This window comes from Peromyscus californicus, unplaced genomic scaffold (assembly GCF_007827085.1).
Source record: "Peromyscus californicus insignis strain IS unplaced genomic scaffold, ASM782708v3 Scaffold_13__1_contigs__length_99412109, whole genome shotgun sequence".
In the NCBI taxonomy this organism is placed as follows: domain Eukaryota; kingdom Metazoa; phylum Chordata; class Mammalia; order Rodentia; family Cricetidae; genus Peromyscus; species Peromyscus californicus.
In genome coordinates this window covers 74,971,113-74,992,973 of record NW_026294424.1, presented here as the reverse complement: position 1 = coordinate 74,992,973, position 21,861 = coordinate 74,971,113, and the positions used below count along the sequence as shown (strand labels likewise).

At 36.2% G+C, this 21,861-nt stretch overlaps 1 protein-coding gene across 36 annotated transcripts in view; it reads right to left on the bottom strand.

Moving 5' to 3' along the window:
• Nucleotides 1–21,861, bottom strand: part of Adgrl3 (adhesion G protein-coupled receptor L3) — a 754,357-nt gene that overhangs the window by 119,674 nt on the left and 612,822 nt on the right. For all 36 annotated transcript variants that reach the window (XM_052735282.1, XM_052735248.1, XM_052735252.1 and 33 more), the window contains 4 exons: nucleotides 17,676–17,859; nucleotides 16,684–16,806; nucleotides 10,964–11,172; nucleotides 10,026–10,202 (listed from right to left, as the gene is read on the bottom strand). In XM_052735282.1, the coding sequence (XP_052591242.1) occupies nucleotides 10,026–10,202; nucleotides 10,964–11,172; nucleotides 16,684–16,806; nucleotides 17,676–17,859 (693 nt within the window). The remainder of the gene's footprint in view (nucleotides 1–10,025; nucleotides 10,203–10,963; nucleotides 11,173–16,683; nucleotides 16,807–17,675; nucleotides 17,860–21,861) is intronic.

The window sequence follows — 21,861 nt, the reverse complement described above, 5'->3', positions numbered from 1 at the left end:
AGAATGAGGGTGCAATGTTGAACATTATACACTGCACATTTTTATTTTCCACTCATGTAACACACTTACAGAATTAATAAAGTAACTTTTCCATTTGCACTTAAAAGAGATGCAGTCTTTTTAGAAAATAAGTCTCTGTGTAGGCAGAACCTTACAGTTTAAAAACACCTTACTTTATTTTGTAGCTTAGAAAAAGTCTCAGATTCCTAATGCTCAGCACACAGATGCTATGGTGTGGGATTAAAAATTTCAGGCATGAGACATGGTGAAGGTGCTGTTTACCAAGCACAGAGACCTGGGTTCAATCCCAAGAACCCACACGGGGAAGAAGACAACCGAGTACTGTGGATTGTCCTGTAACTTCCACGCGTGTTGGATCATATGCTCATGCACCCATGTACATACACACTGACACGATGTAATAATAAAATAAAGTAGAAATGTTAAAATAAATTTATAATTAAAAACTTCCAGGTTGTGATTGTTTAAATGCATTAGTACTACATTAAAAGGAAAATGCACACTGATTTTGATTTTTGTTCTTTTGGTTTTGTTTTTGAGACCATGGGGATCGGTCAGTGGAGGCATTAGTTTTGAGATAAAATGATTACAATAAATTTATGAAAAATATGCAATAATCAAATAAAAGTATGTAAAAATATTTTACAGATGATAAAAATAAATGTCAAGTTGAACTGATAGGAAAGTATGCAGACTATTTTACTATCAAAACTTATAAAATTAATAATGGGGAAGAGAAAATAACTAGAAATATAATTATCAGAATCTATTCTAACATATTTGTTATGATTCTGTATAAAACCACAGTATAGTTAATTCAATTTTGAAACTGATTAGCTTGAGTTTATATCCTTCTTAACTTCTACTAATCATTATTCTACATTGGAATTGATTTTTTATCTTTCTTTTTTAAGTTTAATGGAAAAGTCTTAATATACTATAAATGCTATTTCTATTCTGTATAAAATTATAGTCTCTAAGTTTGTGTAATGATTATTTTTGTGTCTAAACAAGAGACAATGAAATTTTTTGTAGACAATAGAATCAGTGAGATTCCAAACTGGTTAACCAGTTACAGCTGTGTTGTCAACTTGAGGCTGAAAGTTACAAGCAGATGAGAGACATTTTAGATATCACTGTAATTGACAATTGCAGTAAGATTATGAACAGCAATTGACAAAGCGTGGCCCCTAAACAAAGGAAAGTTCCTCATGACGCCAGCATTATTAATCTAACAAACCATCCTAAAAACAGACAAAAATAAAGACAAAGACAAACAGGATGCCGTTAGGATGGTTTCCCCCAGAATATACAGCATCCAGTGTGGCTTTCACTTCAGTGGATTCTACCATTTTGTCAAGAATTGTTTTATGTGTGTACAAGAAAATAAGGATAAAAGGTGATCCCCTAAACACAGCCATGCCAAGACCTAACTATAAGTAACAGAACTTGTGTATAAAGCATTATGAAAACAGGGGTAACTTTTATTAAGTACTGATTACATGCCAAAATAAGAGCTTTAAATTTGAATGACTGTAGAGATTTCTGAAAATATAGGCTAGAAAATGGCAACATCAGTGAAATATTAAAAATAATAATCTGGTTACCTACCAAAATTTTATGGTAAGTCTTTACTGCCAAACACCATACACTTTGGTCACAGAACACAGTACTGACCACATACTCTTCTCCCTGCTGAGATAGCTGTCATAGTACTTATAATTGCTATGCAGACTGCTTGGAGGAATAGTCACTAACTCTTATTCAGTTGTGAACCCTGTGAACTACAGTACCAACTAGAGTGGAAACTTATACCCATGGGTATTATAGTGACACAAATGTTTTAGGGTAACCAATTATTTTCTGACTGGCTTTAAAGCCTGCTTCACAGGAGGAAACACATGCTTGGTGCTATAAATCTGGCCAAGAACCCAAGATTGGCAAACTCACAGGACCCTTGGTTGAACCCAATACTAGTACTTTTATAAATGGAAATAGTATCAAACTTGCCTCTAAATTTTGTGTCTATCTACCCACAGATCAGTGAAGCTCTCAGACATCATCAGAGAAGACTCTTTGTGACGAGGACTGTGGTTGATGTAGAAATTCGTAACTGATAAAAGAGCATAGAACAAATGTCTATGGAGTGTTCAGCCACAAAGTGTGTATGTCTATGTCATACTGCTTCATCCCAAGGCTCAGGAACCATCGCAGGTGAGGGAGGCAGAAAAACAGTAGGAGCAAAAGGCTGGGAAGGACCAGAGGGAAACAATGTCCTCTGGACATGACAGGACCACTACACTCAGGAGTTTACAGTGGCTGAGATTGCTTGCCTAAGACCTAAACAAGATCAGACCAGTCTAAGTTCCAGCATGGAAGGAAAGGGGCTTACAGGCTTCCATGCTTAGTTGAGGAGCTATTGGTGGCTGATGACTCCTCAGGAAGGACAGGCAGTTTTTAAGGATTTGGCCACTGGAAGGTTGAAACCATGTTCTAGTTGATGAACTTACAGTCTTAGAGAATATATGGGCAGCACATTAGACCCAGTGGGCTATATTAAAAAAAAGAGAGCACGAAGTCGGGAGGGGGTGGGGCATCGAGGACTGAGAGGAGGTAGGGAGAGGAATGTGGGGTGAACATAATCAAAAGACATTGTAAGCCAGTATGAATTCTCAAAGAATTATTAGAAGTATTTAAAAATTCCAAATTAAAAAAGAGGTAGAGTATGGTTAACTTATTAGATGCATACATGCATGAAAAAATGAAACAAAAAGATTTTAAAATATTTTTACTATTTTGCTTGAAGCCTTAACTTTTTCAAATTAAGATTATAATTTTTTTTGTTTTGGTTTGGTTTTTTTTGTTTTTTTTTTTTTTTTGAGACAGGGTTTCTCTGTGTTGTTTTGGTGCCTGTCCTGGATCTCACTCTGCAGACCAGGCTGGCCTCGAACTCACAGAGATCCGCCTGCCTCTGCCTCCCAGGTGCTGGGATTAAAGATGTGCACCACCACCGCCCAGCAAGATTATGATTTTTATAAGTTTCAGTATTCCAGAAACAATTAAAATAAATTTTAAATTTGTTTGCCTTATACTACAAAAAATGGTTTTTCCTAATTCCTTTGCAATGTCAAATGATAGACTTGTAAAATATGTAAGAAAAAGAGGAAAAGATATAATAAAAATAGTAACAAATCACTTTATGATTATGACTACTTATGAGTGGGAGAAAAAGAAAGCCTTCAATGTTTTGTAAGAATGGTGATACTTATTTATAGACTATGAGATCCCCAAGTGTCACTTTGGTATAGCACATATAAATCTAATAATAGATATGTATTTCTTCACAAAACTTTTCTCCAGCAGATATATATCTAGTTCAAGTGTCATTGTTTGTGATTACTATGCATTTAATCAACTTATTAATAAGCATTCATGATCTATATTACCCATTAGTAAATCTAATTTAAAATCTATTTACTTTCCCTACCATCTAATTTGAGACTTAAAGACTAGCTCACTGAAAAGTGGTTGCTCACTGTTATTTAGATTTTTGGTGCTAAGTCATGAATTTAAAACAGATAATCAAAATAGGACAATTTTAAAAATTTAAATAAAACAAAATCTACCTTTGTCCATTACCTTCTACTTTATAGGGAAAAAAAATGGTAGTGAAAACAAACAAAATTTTCAGCGTTCTTACTTACTTTTCTTACCAAAGTTGAACTATGGGGTTAGAGGTACTCGCTTCATTCTGTTGTCTGCCTAGGTTGCCATATCTAAAAAATCATTCTCGGCATCAAATTTGAGATCTCATCACATCTCTCACTTGATAAACTGTACATTTCTTGAGCCAAGGGGCCTGATTTTTCTTACTCTCCACTGTATTTCATGCACATGGGATGACGTGAAATTTGAAACAAAGAGCACAAGGAAGTCCTCCCTGAGAAGGTAACTTTGTGTTATCTTAAGCCCTGTGACTGTGGTGGGTGGAAGGAGCTAAGCTTTCTTCAGTGACTGCACACCTGCTGTGTTTGGGAAAGTCTCACACAATGTGAGCCATAGGAAAGAAGTTAAGAGGTACAAGGTGCTAATGGGGGCCGGCATTTGCAAATTTGTATTTAAGGTAAGGAGTCTTAGGTTGCAGTGTTTTTTTGTTTGTTTGTTTTTGTTTTGTTGTTGTTGTTGCTGTTTTCCAAGACTGGGTTTCTTTGTGTAGTTTTGGTGCCTGTCCTGGAACTCCTGTAGACCAGGCTGGCCTTGAACTCACAGAGATCCACCTGTCTCTGCCTCACAAGTGCTGGGATTAAAGGTGTGTGCCACCACCGCCTGGCTATTGAGTTGCATTTTAAAAGATTTTCAAAATTGCTTTTTGAGAATAAAGCTGAGCAGGAATGTAATCTAATTTACAGTATTGACGTATTCTTTTGGCAGCCACTCTGAGAATAGACCTGGGAGGGACAAGGAGAGGAGAGACTAGCTAAGGGGTGTTAGCAAAAACTCAGTGAGGAGACCCCAGGGGCTTGAAGCAGGAGGATAGCAATGGAGGTGCTGAGATCAGGTCTCTCTTGTCCACAGTGTATTAACAGAACCAATGTGCAGGATCAGTAAAAACAAGGAAAACGAAGACGGTGTGTGGTACAGGATGGGACACCGCGCAAAGCAACGTAGTCATTTAACAAGATGGAGAAGACTATGTGAATTATGATATTTCTCACATAAAGCTAACTACAGATTGTACCCAATTGATGACAGCTGGACGAGTAATGGCTTGACCTAGAATATTTTTAATATAATGGTGCAAAACATGAATTTGATTGATAAAAACCACCCTTCAGAGTTGAACTTCAGCATTTCCCTAGTCTAACATGTAGTAAAAGGGTGCTGGGTAGTAGCAGTAAGCAGCATATCACTGTCAGCCATGTCTCCACAGGAGCCATCAACCTGTACTTCAGCATGCACTCTATTGCAATCAGTGTTTGTTCACTGTGTTTTGTATTCATATCCCATCATAACTTCAAAATGCCCACCTCTTTCTCCTGGGCACATCAACCTCTCTGTTATACACTTTCTCTACAGTATTTAATAAATCATATGACTGTCTACATTTTACTCTAACATAGGCTATGTTTGGTGATTTTGTGCAGCTGCAGCATAATATATGTGGACTAGGAACAATTAAACTAAACAAGGCTAGGATTAAAAATTTGAGATGTCCCCTGTATTGAATCCATTTATGCCTTATAATGAGAGCACTGGGATTTAACTACAACAGAGGTTAAGGAATATCTGCAGTTCTGTCAAGCCACTGGCTACATCTGAGTCTGGAAATGAAGATTGAAACCTAGGAACTGTTAATTGATATTTAATACCACATGACTCCATAAGATCAGCTAGGGAGAAAAGCAGCAATTTGGTAAACTCTGGGCACAAGTGATGATGAGAGGGTGTGTGGGTGAGGACCAATCAGAAGAGAAAGCCAAGTAGTTCCAGATGCTGAAGAAAGAAAGAAACAGGAGTATTATAGGCAGGGCATGTAGAGAAAGTGCTACAAGAATATGATCAACTCATTTTCCACACATCACCTAGCTAACCACATCATACTCCTCCTACAGGTCAGGACATTTCTTTGTTAAGCCCTCTCTGACCAAGTAGGTTCAGATCCATCACTTTCCTCTACATCTCTAAATCAAAGGGACCTCAGTAATCATCGGAATCACAACCATCAGAACAACTTCAGTTCTTTATTCTTCTTCTCATGCTCATGCCTTGAGGGCCAGAAATTTGAACCATAATCACTGGAGTTTGGTAATATGTGGAAGAAATGGGAAACAGGAACTTATATTTATAGAGAACCTGCTGTACAATAAAAGTTTTTTCAATAACTTTATGATGATTATCTTACTAAGGTCCTCACAGTGTGGAAAACAAACAAAAAGAGAAAATGAGTATTGCTAAGTGTAGCACTCTCAGCCCCAGCACCACATCTGCCAGCACATCTCCATTCTCCCTGTTCAAGATGATAATGTACTGAACCTCTGAAACTGTAGTCAAGATGATAATGGACTGAACCTCTGAAACTGTAGTCAAGATGATAATGTACTGAACCTCTGAAACTGTAATCGGGCCACTCCAATCAAATGTTTTTCTTTATAAATAAAAAAAAGTAAACTCCAAATGCCTAAAATTTTTGAAATATGTGTTATTTTGAGAAAATGTGATTCCTTTTTCCCAAAGGATGCACTTCTTTATAAAATAAAGGAAAAAGAACTGTGCTTGGACAGGCAAGAAAAGAGAGAGAGAGAGAGAGAGAGAGAGAGAGAGAGAGAGAGAGAGAGAGAGGGAGGGAGAGAGAGAGGAAGAAAATACATGCCAAGATTCAATGTCAACAGTTATCAAGATTATCCTGGCAATTCTTCCTTTCTTTCCAAAATTGTCAAATAAATTATTTAATATGTTCCTTTATCTATACAGGTTTAGCATAGAGTTTAAAGGAGGTAGGTAACTAGTATATACAAATATATCTGTTCTAACTGACTGCTGTATCTCTCATTGTGCATGAATAAATTATTGTTCTATTTCAAACAGTAGTTTAATGCAAATTTCTTAATATATTTTATTTTCAGAGATGAAAATTTTAGTGATGACTAGGCCCAGTATTTTTAGTTCTTCTTTAATCATGAAAGTGTCAAACTCATGTTCCGGGATCAAAATGGAGCTGACTGTGGTAATCACTGGAGACTGCAATACAAGATACACATGAGGCATTCTGTGTGAGTGATTGTTAAAGGAAAATATCGATTTCCATTTATTTTGTCTCTTGTTGACACACAATAGTGGTCACAGTCATGATCCTTTTAAAATGGATTGGAGAAGGGCTGTTAGGAAATGAACTGAGCCAAAAAAAATGATATTTTTTGTTGCCTAAATTTGATCCATTTTTCAGAGTTTAATGTCTTGGCTGGTTGAAATGTAGGATCCAAGAGCCTGACTAACGCATTCCAGAATTAAATCTATCATTTGTCAATGTGGCCAATCTTGCTGAACTCAATCACTTTGAAATGCTTTGACAAAACAGGCCTCATAGTCCCTTGAAGACCAGAATCTTAACTGTGTCGAAACAGCAAAAGTAATTCTATTTTCGTGTTGCCAGTGGGATATAGATGTGGTCTTCTTCAAGGATACCTGGACCATTTTTTCTAAATTATAACACCTCCTCCCCCCCAAAAAAAAAACTATGCAGCAGGAAATTATTTGCCTCATTGGCATAAGGTATGCAAACCCTCTGCCACAGTTTTCAGTTTCTAAAATGTGTTGAACATTAATAGCTGTTCCACTCTGACTGATGTCACAGAGGTGAAAATTCACAAGTATATAAATTCTTGTTGCTAATTCGTCTATTAGAATACATAACTGAGATAATAAGCTTTATGTGTGTTTTTATGTGCTAAGTCTGGCTGAAACACAAATTTTCCTCACACCTGCCATGGTGATAGACTTTCTTTACTAAAACTACTGAACTATGTGCCACTGTTAGGGTCCACATCTGTAACTCTACGGTATTGGGAATCATCTATGGAGAATGCAAAGCATTCCATTGCCATCACTTTCTAGAAAGGCAGTAGTAAGTAGTAAAATTGCCTGTAGACTCATTCTACATGTATACTCTGAAACCCTGTAAAGAGAACCCTAGTTGAGGTCTGATACTTTTAACAGGTAAAGTAGACCACTGACTGGGTCCCACTCGGTGATGCACTCCCATACTGTCACATTCCAGCAGAACTCTGGTAATTTTAAGAATTCTAAGTTCAGATTTTGTGTCCCCCTTGCCATTACAGCTAAGTTTTTGTAAATCAGTATGTTTCATGTTTCCCAACTTAGTGTATTGTTTGTAAATATTGAGACACATAAGCTGTGCCGTATGTGTGTGTGTGTTCAGACTCCAGTCCCAGCCTATAAATGTTAAGCTTACTGAACTTAGCCACAGGCCTACTGAAGTCCTCATCTCCAGTTGCTGGCCAGCCATGGTGTATACATGGTGCAGTAATCCTAGATTTTTCATACCATTTTCAAACATCATATTTAACTTCTTTGTCATTGAAGTTATATAAAGTTATATTTAATGCCATATCTAATTGGTATATTCTTTACAACTTATCTTAATTTCTTAATAGGAATCTTATAACTGACCACCTCGAATCTACTAATTTTTTTCTGACTTTATATATTCAGTTTTACCATAGAACACTGCAAAAAACTTCATTCTAATCTCTTCCTTATTATCATGTAACTATTTGCTTGTGCTTTCTCTATGAAAAACTATATTCTTGAGGGCAGAATTTATCTTGTCCTTTAATACATTATATATCAACAAAACTGTCCTCGATTGAACAGTTAAACTGGTTTAAAATATGTATTCTTTCAAACTGCATTCACCTCATAAAGTAATTTGCCCTAAATGTATCATCTATCAATTCTTAAAATTGCATACTAAGCAATATTATATATATAATAGGAAAATTTGTGAAGGAACATTCAGTTATTGTCATGGCCAATTTAGGTTTTAAGTACTTATGCTTTTAAAAATTCAATTGTCTATTAAAAAATTAGACTGAGGTATTACGATATGCTATGAAAACAAAGGATTAAATGTTGACATAATGCATACTTCACTCTAACAAAAATACTATGTTAACTATATAAAATTATATACTATATGGATGGAGAAATGGCTCTGTGGTTAAGTGCACTTACAGCTCTTCCATACAACCAAGGTTCAATCCCAAGCACCTACACCCCAAATAAGAAGCATCTATAACTCCAGTTCTAAAGGATCTTAAGGCTTCTTCTGGCCTCTGTGGGAACTATACACGTGGTACACAGACATACATACAAGCAAAAAACATATTACATAAAATAAAACAAAACTCCAAAGTATTAAGAGAAAATATTTTTTACTATATAATGTAATTTATATGAGATTAATAACTTTTATATTGGGTAACTTACAGGTTTTATTATATTTAATACATAAAACATTTGAAGAAAATTATAGGTTATGAACTAACTTTAAATATTCATTTAGTTTATGACTATAACTATATATTTTTTTCACTGGATATTTTATCAGAAAACTTCCCTATTTTTGTATTTTTTAGTCACATAAAAGGTACGGCTCCTCTCCCTGTAATTATTGACTATGATCCACAAGTAGAATCAACTGAGATATTGGTCCTTGCCAACTTGTTTGAGAGAAGCGAGGCACCAGGATTCCTAGTCATTACCAAAGTATCTTGCTTAAAAAAAAAAAAAAAAGCAGAGATCTCCAACCTCTCCAACCAATTTGTTGACCTAGGACTTTTGGATACAGACTATGTTATAGTCTAACCATTGATAGTTCTCCTATGTTAGACAATACCCTAAAGCTCACTCAGCCTTCTCATCCATTGAAAACCCAAGCTCTCTTTCTCAATCATCTATATGTATAAAAGCTGTCATTCCAGAAAGAAGCAGATGCAGCCAACATAACTCATTTTCAACTGTGAAAACTGTCAACCACCTGAACTCTTCCTTAGACATTCCATTCCACACTGTATTACAATATGCCAAACCCTCTGTTCCACAAGGTTCTATGTATCACACAGATCTGTTATTTTTCCAGGAATTGGTTTGACAGTGTTTAATCTATATATAGTTCTTTAGTCGTCAATGTATCTAATCCCAGCTTCCATTAACACAGTCCCATTTACCCTGCTCATGAGGTTACGGTATAGCATTTATTTGTCTAATTGAAAACAAAGATAGTACAAAGAGATTTATTGAACAAACTTCAATTTTATGTTTTATGTTCACAATGGAAAAAGAAAGAAGCAGTGATTTGAATCATTCAAACAGATACGGCATGAATGCCGGAGTTCTTGGCTAGAACTACTAGGAAAAAAGAATTGGGGATATTTAGAATTAGCAGCCTGATTGCATACTAGAACATGCTTTATGGCATATCTTACCTTAACTTCCACATGTGCCATCAATACTGCAAAATTCGTGAGGTGGTTACAGGAGCATGTAGTATGTGTCTTGTTTGTTGTCAGGAGTCGACAGCCTTGTGTTGACCAATAACCTGTCATTGTGCGTTTGGAATAGCTCCAAAATGAACAGTTAGGGTTGAAATTTTCCTCTGACTGCTATGGTGGAAAAAGATCAATAAAGGCAATAACTATTTTACGACCGAGCAAATGAAGTAGGCATTTTCTTTACCCACAGCACAGCCTCATGATATGTTGTAATCCTTACAGAGGTGTGTTCAGTATATTCATATTAAGTGGCCCTCATCAATCTGAAGTGAAATTGAATGCCTGGCATTTGTTCTGTCTGATTAGAAGTGAGATTACTATTTTTCAAAACTGTTGATACCAGAACAATGTTACTAGCAATATTTTACAATTGGATTGGTTTTTAAATTTCAAAGCAAAGAAGCCAACCATTGGAAAAGCCTTCTAAAAGGGTGGTCTTTACAAATCTTTATAACATTTACAACTTCCAGATTTGTACATATACAAAAATATATCTTCAGACACAGACATGACTGCTTATAATAGCATGTGAAATATTGCTGTCCAGATTAATTTAGTGCATTGCAAGCTCTTTTAAGAACTGTGTGGTACATATATAGAATATCTAATATTGTATTATACATATTACATCTAGATGTAATAATGTTACTATGTAAAAAAATTAACATATCATTTCATATGAAGACCAGTTTTACTTAGTTTTCTGACATTTTTATGAATATTTCTGAAGACAATCATGACTACATTCTTTAACAATATACTATATAAATATTGATAATAAAAATATTGAAATAAAATTAATACATTTGATATGCATTCTATAACAAATATAAATACTGTAGAAAATGAAACATGACATGTCATTTCCTTACCTTGATATGTTTAACAGTAAATACCACGGGATCAGCCAAATAAACTTTATTACTGAACTCCTTATTTATTGCTGCTGTAATAACAGGAGAATTGACGATAACAGAATGATTTGTGGACATGGCTTCTGTGCCCAGCTTCATACTGGCATTCTCCGTAGACAAATAAGGACCCAGGTTGTTGTACAGGACAAAGGCTACTCTAATCTCTCCTAAAATAAATGCAAATGTGAATTAGAAAATTGAAGAAAATGATTTGTTTCGATGCTTTACTAGAGTCTGTCATTCTGATTAGCCAAAACTATATAATGCACATTCACAGACATAAAATCAAGCATGTATTCGCTTCATTGGTATGGGAGTACCAAGTTACTGATAAGAAAGTGGAATTCTGCTGAGAACATTAGATATCACTTCTTTAAACACTGAATCTCAAACACTGTCTCACTGTACACTAGAAGCTAAATTCAAGATGTCTCATAGACCCAGCACCAGAATCCAGAATTATAAATGTTATAGAACAAAATACAAGATAATCTCTTTATACTTTGAAGAAGATAAAATAATGCACATAGCCTCAAAACACAATACACAGAAGGGAAAACTGAACTTCATCAAAATTAAAATTGTGAACCTATTAAAATGTATCATTAAGAAGACAAATGCCAACTAGAGATTAGAGAACAATAAGATGCATATACAGAACATGCGTGCCGGTCAACAGGATGATGACAGAAGATATCTTAAACTCCCCAAAGATATTAATGGACATTTTACGGAAGAATGTAACAAAATCATTTAATATATGAAAAGATGGCTGGAAACATTAGCAATTACGGAAACAGAAAGTTAAAGCTACATTTGTAATACCATTTTACACCCTGTGTGGATCCTAATGTTTATACAGCCTTAGACTCATTCCCCTGCTGATGGGAATATAAAATATTTCAGTGACTTGGAAAGATTTTTGACATTTTTTATAAAACTGCATACATATTGACCCTTCCTGGATAAGTGAGAACATTTACCACAAAGAAAACAATTTGCATGAGGCTTTTTACAGAATTCTTATTGATCCTAGCCTGTATCTTGATAGAAGAATAAATATAGTATATTAATAGAATACACTATGTGTCAATACAGCATAAAATATTAGTGAATGGCAAACCATGACTGAATTGTCAAAGTGATTTTTTGGATTACTAATCTAAACAGAATATAGCTCATATTGAGTGATTCTGGATATATGAAGGCTAAGAACAGAGTGATAGTAAGAACATTTCATTAGGAGAGAAGAAGGGAAGCAAGGGACAGTAAGAAACACCATGGAAATGTATAAATAGGAAACACTTAGTTTCCAGTTGGTTTTCCTTCTGTTTTGTGTTTTAGTTATAGAGGTAAATATAACTGTCAGATTTCTTAAACTAAACACTCATAATTTATTGTGTTTTAATTATATTGCAATGGGATTCTTTTTGTTTTGTTTTTCCAGACAGGGTTTCTTTGTGTAGCTTTGGCTGTCCTGGATCTCACTCTGTAGACCAGACTGGCCTGGAATTCACAGAGAATCACCTGCCTTTGTCTCCTCAGTACTGGGATTAAAGGTGTGTGCCAACATTACCCAGCTTGCGATAGGACATTTTCTGTTTGTTTGTTTTTTCAAGACAGGGTTTCCCTGTGTAGTTTTGGTGCCTGTCCTGGATCTCACTCTGCAGACCAGGCTGGCCTTGAACTCGCAGAGATCCACCTGCCTCTGCCTCCCAAGTGCTGGGATTAAAGGCGTGTGCCACCAACGCCCAACTGGATTTTTTTTAAATAGGGACACTATTTTTTCTTTTTGCCCAGGAATTTAATAATCATTTTCTTTTCAGTTCACTATTTCTACAAAGTCATAAAGCCCTTTCCCGCTATGTGATTAAGTTCCTAATTGTAGTAGTTTTTAAAGCTAACTGCTTTTTTTTGTTCTTTTGTCGTGTTTTAATTTTTATCATTTTTTTTCATGGCAAACATCAAACCCTATCTCCTATTTCTACTATAAGATCCTAGTTTGCCAAGAAACCAATGCTACCCAGACTACTACAGTGACGAAGATCAGAAACCAAAGTGTTTTTGAATCTCAATGTCAAATAGAGAAAGAGAGAAAACAGGGCCAAGTGAGAAGTAAGTGTGTGTGTGTGTGTGTGTGTGTGTGTGTGTGTGTGTGTGTGTGTGTGGTGAGGGGTTAAAGAAGTATGATCATGACTGTCTTGTACCTCAACTGTACTTATATGTTTATGAAATTTCCTACTCTTAGGAATTTAAACACACAAAATGTACACAGGCTTGTTTTTGCAACTAGCCATGCAAATCAGTTCCTTGAGCACTCCAGTCAGACACATCCAATCAGATGCAATGACCTCAGACTCAGACAGGGGCCAGTGACCCCATGATGCAGAAAGTAGAGATACCAGCAGCTGCAGCAGCAGGCTTACAGCACTCAGAGACATTCCAGGCATTTTATGCTATGTGGCAGGCTGGTATTTCATGACATTCACTGTCCTTTCAATAATTTAACAAAGAAATGTAATGACAACTTCATGAAGGAAGATAGGATTCTTATCTCACCTATATCTAAGACACTATATCCAAATAATAGCTGCTCACTAAATACTTATCTGTTATAGTAGAGAAACAATTTTACTTCTGGATTTATGATAAAATGCACCATGCTTGAAGGCTACACTTAGTGTTACTCAAGTGTTTTTTTCTTCTTAATATTAGTGACTTTTATTATAATTGGCTGATAGTCAGCTAATAAGTCATAACATTTCCACATAATGCTCAGTGGCATGTTGTCATTCCATCTTGTTTCATCAGTCCATGTAGTTTCACATAATTGTTTCAAATTACTCACTCCAAAGTGACTTAATGGGACTTAAGATGAAAATATTGCACATCAATGTAATCAATAAAATCAAGCCACCAGATATGGTTAATGTAGGCATATTTATGACCTTTTTAGCCTGCTGTCAGAAAGTCTACAAAGTTATTCAATATCGTGTATCATGCCTTGTTTACAGCACTATGGTTACCAGGGTGAATGACATTAGACATGGCCCCTGCTCTTTAGGAACTTATTGCCTGGAAAGAGTCAGATAATAAGCAGGCAGTTAAAAACAAACAAATAAACAAACAAACAAAGGGAAAAAACTGCTAAGCAGCAGTATTGTCATAAGTATGACTGAAGGAAGAGGGTTCAATAACAGTGGTCCACCTTAGAGAAGAGTCTCCGTAAAGAACTAAGATGGACTTCTTAAGAATCAAATGATGGTGACTTGCTCAACCATCATCAGAGAAGCTTCTTCCCACAGCAGATGTGAACAAATACTGAGACCCAAAGCTGGATAATATGCAAGGAGTGAGAGACCTTGGAACATTGGGCAGCCCTAAATGAAATGTCTCCATCAAATCTAATCCTTGGGGCTAAGGGAACCCCACAGAAGAAGAAGTGGAAAGAGTTTAAGAGCCAGAGAGGATGGAGAAACCAATAAAACAAGACCCTCTAAATCAACATGAGCAAAGTTCATATGAACTCACCGAGATTGAGACAGCATGCAGAGGCCATGGCCTGGTCTACACTAGACGGGGTTCCAGAGACGAAAGGAGGAGTGGACAAATGACTCCATCCCTATGCCAGAAACTATCTCCAATTGATAACCATTTCCAAAGGAAATTTTAGTTTTTCCTGAGGGAGACTCACTGGAGAAACAAACTACTCTAAATTACAGTCTGCACACCCAGCAGTAGATAGCCAACAGAAAATGAACTCAACAGCATCACTGAAGGTTTCTTGTCTCAAAATTTCATGTCAGAAGTTTTTTGATCATTAATTTTATCTTAATTTTTACTTTTATTTATATGTTTTTCTCCTTTACCTTACAAGTCCTTTGTGTATGTGTGTGTGTGTGTGTGTATATATATATATATATATATATATATATATATATATATATATATAGAGAGAGAGAGAGAGAGAGAGAGAGAGAGAGAGAGAGAGAGAGAGGCTTCCAGTTCAGAGTTTTTATGGGATTCCTGAGTATGTGAACGAGTAGGTCTCTTGTGCCTTTTTAAGGCTCCTGTCCTTCTGTTTCCTTTGCCCTCGTTTTATGCGTTAGTTTTTGTTTTGTTTTATTATTATCCCTTAAAAGGCTGTTTTTTTTAAATGAGTAACAGAAAGGAGGACGGATCTGGATTTGGGGGTTTGGGGAGGGGTAGAAGGAGGGGAACCCTTCATCAGAGTTATGCAAGAGAAAAAGCTATTTTCAATAAAGGTGGGGGGGAGTCAAATGATAGAGAGGCTGCCGTGAACAGAAAACCCTGTTGCAGAACCATACGTGCTTTTTATGTTGAAAAGAATCAAAACTACTTAGCATGGATCACAGGTCATTCTTGAGAAAAAAATGAGAAGGGGGCAAGTAAGACAAGATGCACAAGCTAGACAGCTGTAGACCTCCCTCAGTAATATGGTTTCATTCCAAGTGTCACTGGAAGTGAACTGGTGAGATTTCCATCTGGGGAGGAACCTTTCTTGGTGGGAAATACTGTTGAGGGGAGCAGAAGTTGCTGAACCAATAGGAAGTGGATACAAGTGTCTGTTTCCGCTCTTCACTTACTGCTGCCTCGAACATTTCCTTCCTCCAGTTGACAGTACACTAATGATTTCTAAGTTTATTCATTAATGATTTATAATGCCTTAACAACATTATATTCTGATGACAGAAAATTGAAACCATTGATAATATTAAGGAGATCCTTTTTCAGAGCTATTTTCTCTATATGAAGCAGCAGTTTTGAACAGGTTACAACAACCTCAGGTCATCTCCATATCATTTAACAGGTTCAAGGGGTTTCCTGCCTTTGTGAAAAATCATTTTTTTAAAGATTTGTGGAGCTAGCAATATGTTTTTTCCATGAGGTTACATTATATAATATATATATACTAATATATATATATACATATATATATTAGTGAATTTGATTTAAAAGTTAATTAAGGTGACCTATATATATATATCCTAGTCACATCCCCTCAAAATCCTCCTTATAGTTGACTTTTCTGTATGTTTTATGAAGGAAAAGTACAGATACACTTATAAAAACCTAAAGAAAACACAAAATTTTGTACCTTTAAAAATTACAAGGAGTCAGGTGGCTTTGGCACACGCCTTTAATCCCAGCACTCAGGAGGGAGAGGCAGGTGGATCTCTGTGAATTCAAGGCCAGCCTGGTGTATAAAGCGAGATCCAGGAGAGGCACCAAAACTACACAGAGAAACCCTGTCTTGAAATCCCCGCCCCCCCCCCAAGTTGCAAGGACCATCCCCACCAAAATTTCCATTAGTTCAATCTGCAAACTCAATGACAGTTACTCCTGGGGATGGGGGTGGGGACTGGAGGGGACTTGGTAGACTATTTGAGTTTTGGGGTTCAGAATTTTCCTCATGTTCAAGGTTCTGACAACCGAAAAGTGATAGAATCTGACAGAGAATTTTATACAACGTGCATCGTTGTTATATCGATGGTCCAGTAGATAAAGAGGAAGAAGTAAAGGGGCGATAAAGATGGTGGTGCACAGAAAGAAGGTGTAAAGAACTCTTGTATGACGGATTTAAAATCCCAAGCCACAATGCAAAAGAATGAATAAAAGTTCGATAGCATGGTGCACAAAAACAAACTCCAACTTACCATTCCGGCCATTTTGCTTTAAAGTGTTTGCTGAAAGCTGGATAGTACTTCCATGGCCCACGTTTTCTGGAAATTTTAGATCTTCTAGGTTTCCTTCTGTGCTCAGCCTTGCAACTTCTAATTCTGTTCATAACACAGAGGTGTCAGTGTTCTACGAGGAATCTGGCAAAGCTACAAGAATTTCCTTAACCACTAAACTGTTTCTATATTCAGAAATTCAGAGTTCTTGGTCTATTTTTCATGTTAAAGTCATTCAATTTATAGGAAAGTATATGGTTAGTCCTTTTATTTTATTTACAAAATAAAATAAGCAAAGATGTTCAAAATCATGTAAAGAATACAAATGTACAATAATCAAGCCTAATACTTAAAAGTTTAATCCATCTTTATATTTTTGTCTTTGCTTTTAAGTTAATTTTAATAATATTATCTATATTCCATGAATTATGTAAAACTCCTTTTGTACTCCAGAGATGTACTGTCACATCAGTATTGATCTATCTACAAACCCAATAAAATTTGAAACAGCTTTATCAAATCTCCTGAAATAAAATTGTCAGCTACATCCTAAAACACAATAAAAACAGATTTACACTTATAGGAAGGGATGATACAATTTCCAAACATTAGCATCATCACTCAAATGTCTTGTTTCTTATAGGACATAACTCAAGACAGGTAATCTTCACATTAGGAGGTCAAAATAGTAAACAGTATAAAAACCTACATAAATAAACGCCTATATAAAATTCTACTAATAAACCTCACTGATGTGACCTCAAGGTAACACATCTAATATTGGAATGCCTTGTGGAGGTTAACAAGCATGGATTCTGATCTTGTTAAACTGAAAGCTATTTGAGAAATAGAATAACATATATACACCAAACCAAAGCACTGCTTATGACAGGGGCACCAGATATCTTTTTTTTTTCCCTCTTTCCTGCTATGCAAGTGACTCTCGACCTTCTGTCTTAACAAAGGTCACTTACGAATATTGTCTGTATTTTCCCTGACAATGTCAGTCTTCAAAAGGTTATCGGCTAACACGAAAGCGCTCTCCTCCACAGTGTCAAGCAACATGGTGGCTGCACGTAGCTGGTCGCTTGTAGTCAGGTCTCTCCACGCATTCAAAGCTTGCGGCTGAAGGAGGTTGTTAACCGTCTCGACCATGGCCTATGAGGGGATGAACAGAATGGCAGAAGTCTCTAGTGAACCCGTATAGCTGTCAGAAATCCAGGTGTACATGTTGCCCAGCAAGCAAGGAGCAGCAGTGTGCATAAGATCACTATTGTCCCAGCCTCCCCTGTGACATGCTACAGCAGAAGCATTCATTATTTTTCTGTAAATCCCTCACTGAGACTTTGCAAGCCTGTGGTTGTCTTCTTTTGAAGGGCAGCAAATAGAGCCATGCTTCCTTCTCAGAATAAACAAGAGATGCTTCAGTAAGACTATTATCACATAATTAAAGTGATTTGGCTAGGAACTAGGGGCACACAATTTGAACCAACAAGTTTGCATCCTCTACAGAAAATGGTTTTGTTCTGCTCATCTCCATAAAACCTGATACTGACCACAGAAGACACCGAAAAGATCATTACAGACAGGAGGTGACAGGGATTTGTGGCCTATACTTTGTGAACTCAGGGAATAAACACTTCTTTTCCCTTTTTCTTCTTTTCACCTCTTCCTCTAGCGCCAGACAGCTACAAAAATGTCAGACTGGGGAAAGTATCAAAGCTTTCATACTGTCAGGTCCTCTGAGTATGTTGTGTGGTGTGAAACCTTAACACTGTTTACCATTCATGAAGGGAGTAAACAGCTGGACATCACTACCTATGGCCCTGAGGTGTTTCTGTTTCCTTTACGGACTCAGCAGTATGTACATCCACACATACAGACAAGGCACCGCGTTTCTCATTGCTGCATCCAGAAGAATCATCTCTGTAGCTACCATTTATATATTCCCTGTGGTTTCTTTTATGTGGTAGGTTACAAAGAGAAAACAGTTCTCCCAGTAAAGTCTTGGATTTCATTCAAACAAAGAAAACAGCAAAATAGAAAAATACGGCACCTGCAGTTTGAAAGTGATCATCCCTGAACCCATTCATTATTAAGTACGCCTCCAATGCAGACGACACCATGAATAGAGAGTCAACATAGGCATAATCTCTAGGCACCACATGAGTGTTTTAAAACAGGATACACATTATTGACACATTGGCAAAGGGATTGGGTGAAATGGGAGACAGATCCTTTACAATGCTGTGTTTTCTTTTGGCTGGTGTTTTCATAGTAACCAAGTAACAACTGTTAAAAATTCAGCTTCATAATGAAACACCTTGGCTGCCAATTAACACAAGCCTCAAAAACTAATTTGCCTCTTGATAAAGTTGCTTTTTTTTGATATTTTCCAAGCTACCCCAACTTCTGGCCAAATCAACATCATTAGACTTTTAAGTAAGATGGCCTTACAACTTCTGTAGTTTGCGTCATTAAACATAGACACACATTTCACAAACCACCTAAATAACTTTTTGTGAATTTAAAGACTGAATACATTTATTTTGTGTGCTTAGCTCTGTCATTCTGGGTTTGAAGTATGAGCTGATAGTCACACAGAAGCATTTCCAGACCACAATTGCATTAGCTGCTTACCAGGAAGTCACCTATGGTAGTAATGCCAACAGGCACCAGGAGATAAAACAAATGAAAAGTTTTAGGTATCTTCTGAATCCAAACAGAGAATATGGACCTACTGAGTGATAGGAACATTTATTCTAAGATTAGATGATCCCAAAATTTATCAGCAATGGTCTGAAAAATCCTGCAAGCAACTGAAATTATCCCTTGGCTTGAAAGTGGGCAGTCATTTTTATCTGTTTATGATTTTTTTTAATTAATTTATTTATTTTTTTAATGCCGAATGCCTTTTATTGAAGGAGGGAGGAGGTCTTAAATACAGGCTTACAGCACAATGGGAGAACCCCAGAGGGCAGAAGTTCGCTACTGATGTTTTACAATCTTGCATCTAAGCTGTTAACGCCCAATATGCATGATACACAGACAAGGAACTTCCCTTAAGCATTCAGGAGGGTGGAACCCGGCAAGGAATTAGCATAGGGAGGATATCAAGGTCAAAGTCAGCAAGCAAGGCAACAGTTACCCAAAACGGGGGCCAGGACTCTACTGGTCCCCCCTTTTACTAAAAAATGAGCTTCTGACTTAGGTTGCGTGGAATGTCAGCAAGTCACCTTACCCGTCATGGAGACACAAAACTGAAGAATGGATTAAGAAAATTTGGTACATATACACAATGGAGTACTGCTCAGCAGAGAAAAACAATGACAGTATGAAATTTGCAGGCAAATGGATGGAACTAGAAAAAATCATCCTGAGTGAAGTAACCCAAACCCAGAAGGACAAACATGTCATGGACTCACTCATAAGTGGATTCTAGATATAAAGCACAGAACAATCAGACTGCAACCCACAGAACCATGGAGGCTATATATATATATATATATATATATATATATATAGCATGGGGGACCCTAGGATGACTATGGCTTATAGTAAGTTTTGGTTTTACTCAATTACTGAGCAAGCCTCAATGTTTATGATCTTAATCATGAAACAATCTGAATTTGATTATTTTCATCTTATCTCAATGGATGGCTGTTACATATACTACAGTATTTCTGTTCTCCCCTTTGTTGTTGTTAGTTATTTAAGAATTGCTAAGTCGTAAAAATAGAAAAATAAATGGAATGGTCATCTCTAACAATGCACTCCAACAATCTTCTAAATATGTTTCAAAATTGAGTGAGAAGCAAAGAGAGTGATAGATGAGTATAGAGAAAAAATCAGTAATCAAAATCTCCCAACAATAAAAGACCTAGGAACAGATGGCTTCACGAGTGAATTCAACCAGACATTTAAAGAATTAATATCAATTCTTCTCAAGCTGTTCCAAAAAGTTCAAGAGGAAGGAATGCTTCCAAATACATTTTATGAGTGAGCATTACTATTCTGATACAAAAGCCAGACACAAGCACCCCAGACAATAAAACTACCAGTCATATCCCTGATGAATGTGGATGCATAATTCTTCAACAAAAGGCCAGCAAGCCAAACTCAATAGCACATTAAAAGAACCATATATTATGACCAAATGTAATTTATTTCTGAGATGAAAAGATAGTTCAACACATAAAATAAATTGATGTGATGTACTCCCTTAGCAGAATAGAGGATAATGTCACCTGATTATCTCAATAGATGAAGGAAAAAGCATTTAACACAATTCAGCACTTTTCATGATTAAAAGCCACCGACAAACCAAAAATAGAAATTACCTCAACATAATAAAGACCATATATGAAAAGCCCTCCACTAACATTACACATAATACTATAAATTTGGAATATTGTTTTTTAAGATCAAGCCTGAAGTAGGATGCCCACCATAGACTATTCTACTCAACATAATTATTTAAGACCATAGCCAGAGCAATTACACAAGAACAGCAAAATAAATACTATCTAAATTGGAAAAAAAATCAACAATAATAACATACAATCTGTGAGAAACAATCTCAAGACTCTGTACAGAACTGCTTTATCTAAAAACTAGGCCTTTTGATTAACACCAATTATTGTTCAATGATCTTTGTTTTGCAACCAAAGAACTGTAAGATGAAATATTTTCATAAAAAAAAATCTGGATATATTTCAGCAATCTTATCTTCTCAAACATGGTGTAGTCTTTAGAGAAACATTCAATAAACTTTAAGCAACATAAATAACTTTCAAATTTTCTAAAGAAGAACAAAGTAAATATATTCTTAATGAGTTACCAAAAAAAACTTTAAGAATTACTTAGTTTATGTGCCTGTCAACAGTTAGGTATGGATGGAGAAAGGGCTCACCTGGCCCTAGCCTCACTGATGAAGGTTTGGGAAGAGGATTATTCAAGGAGAGGTAAGTCATTGCTTTCATTTGTGTACCCAAAGGCTCTAATAGACTGTTCCAATCCAATGGCCACACAGATGGCCCTGGTTAAACTTCTGTACAGCTTCATAGAACAAACCCAAAAGTCATGAATTTTCAAAAGGGAACGTTAGGGATGAGATAAGGTAGTTAGAGATGAGAAGAAAATAGTAAGGGTTAGAGAAGA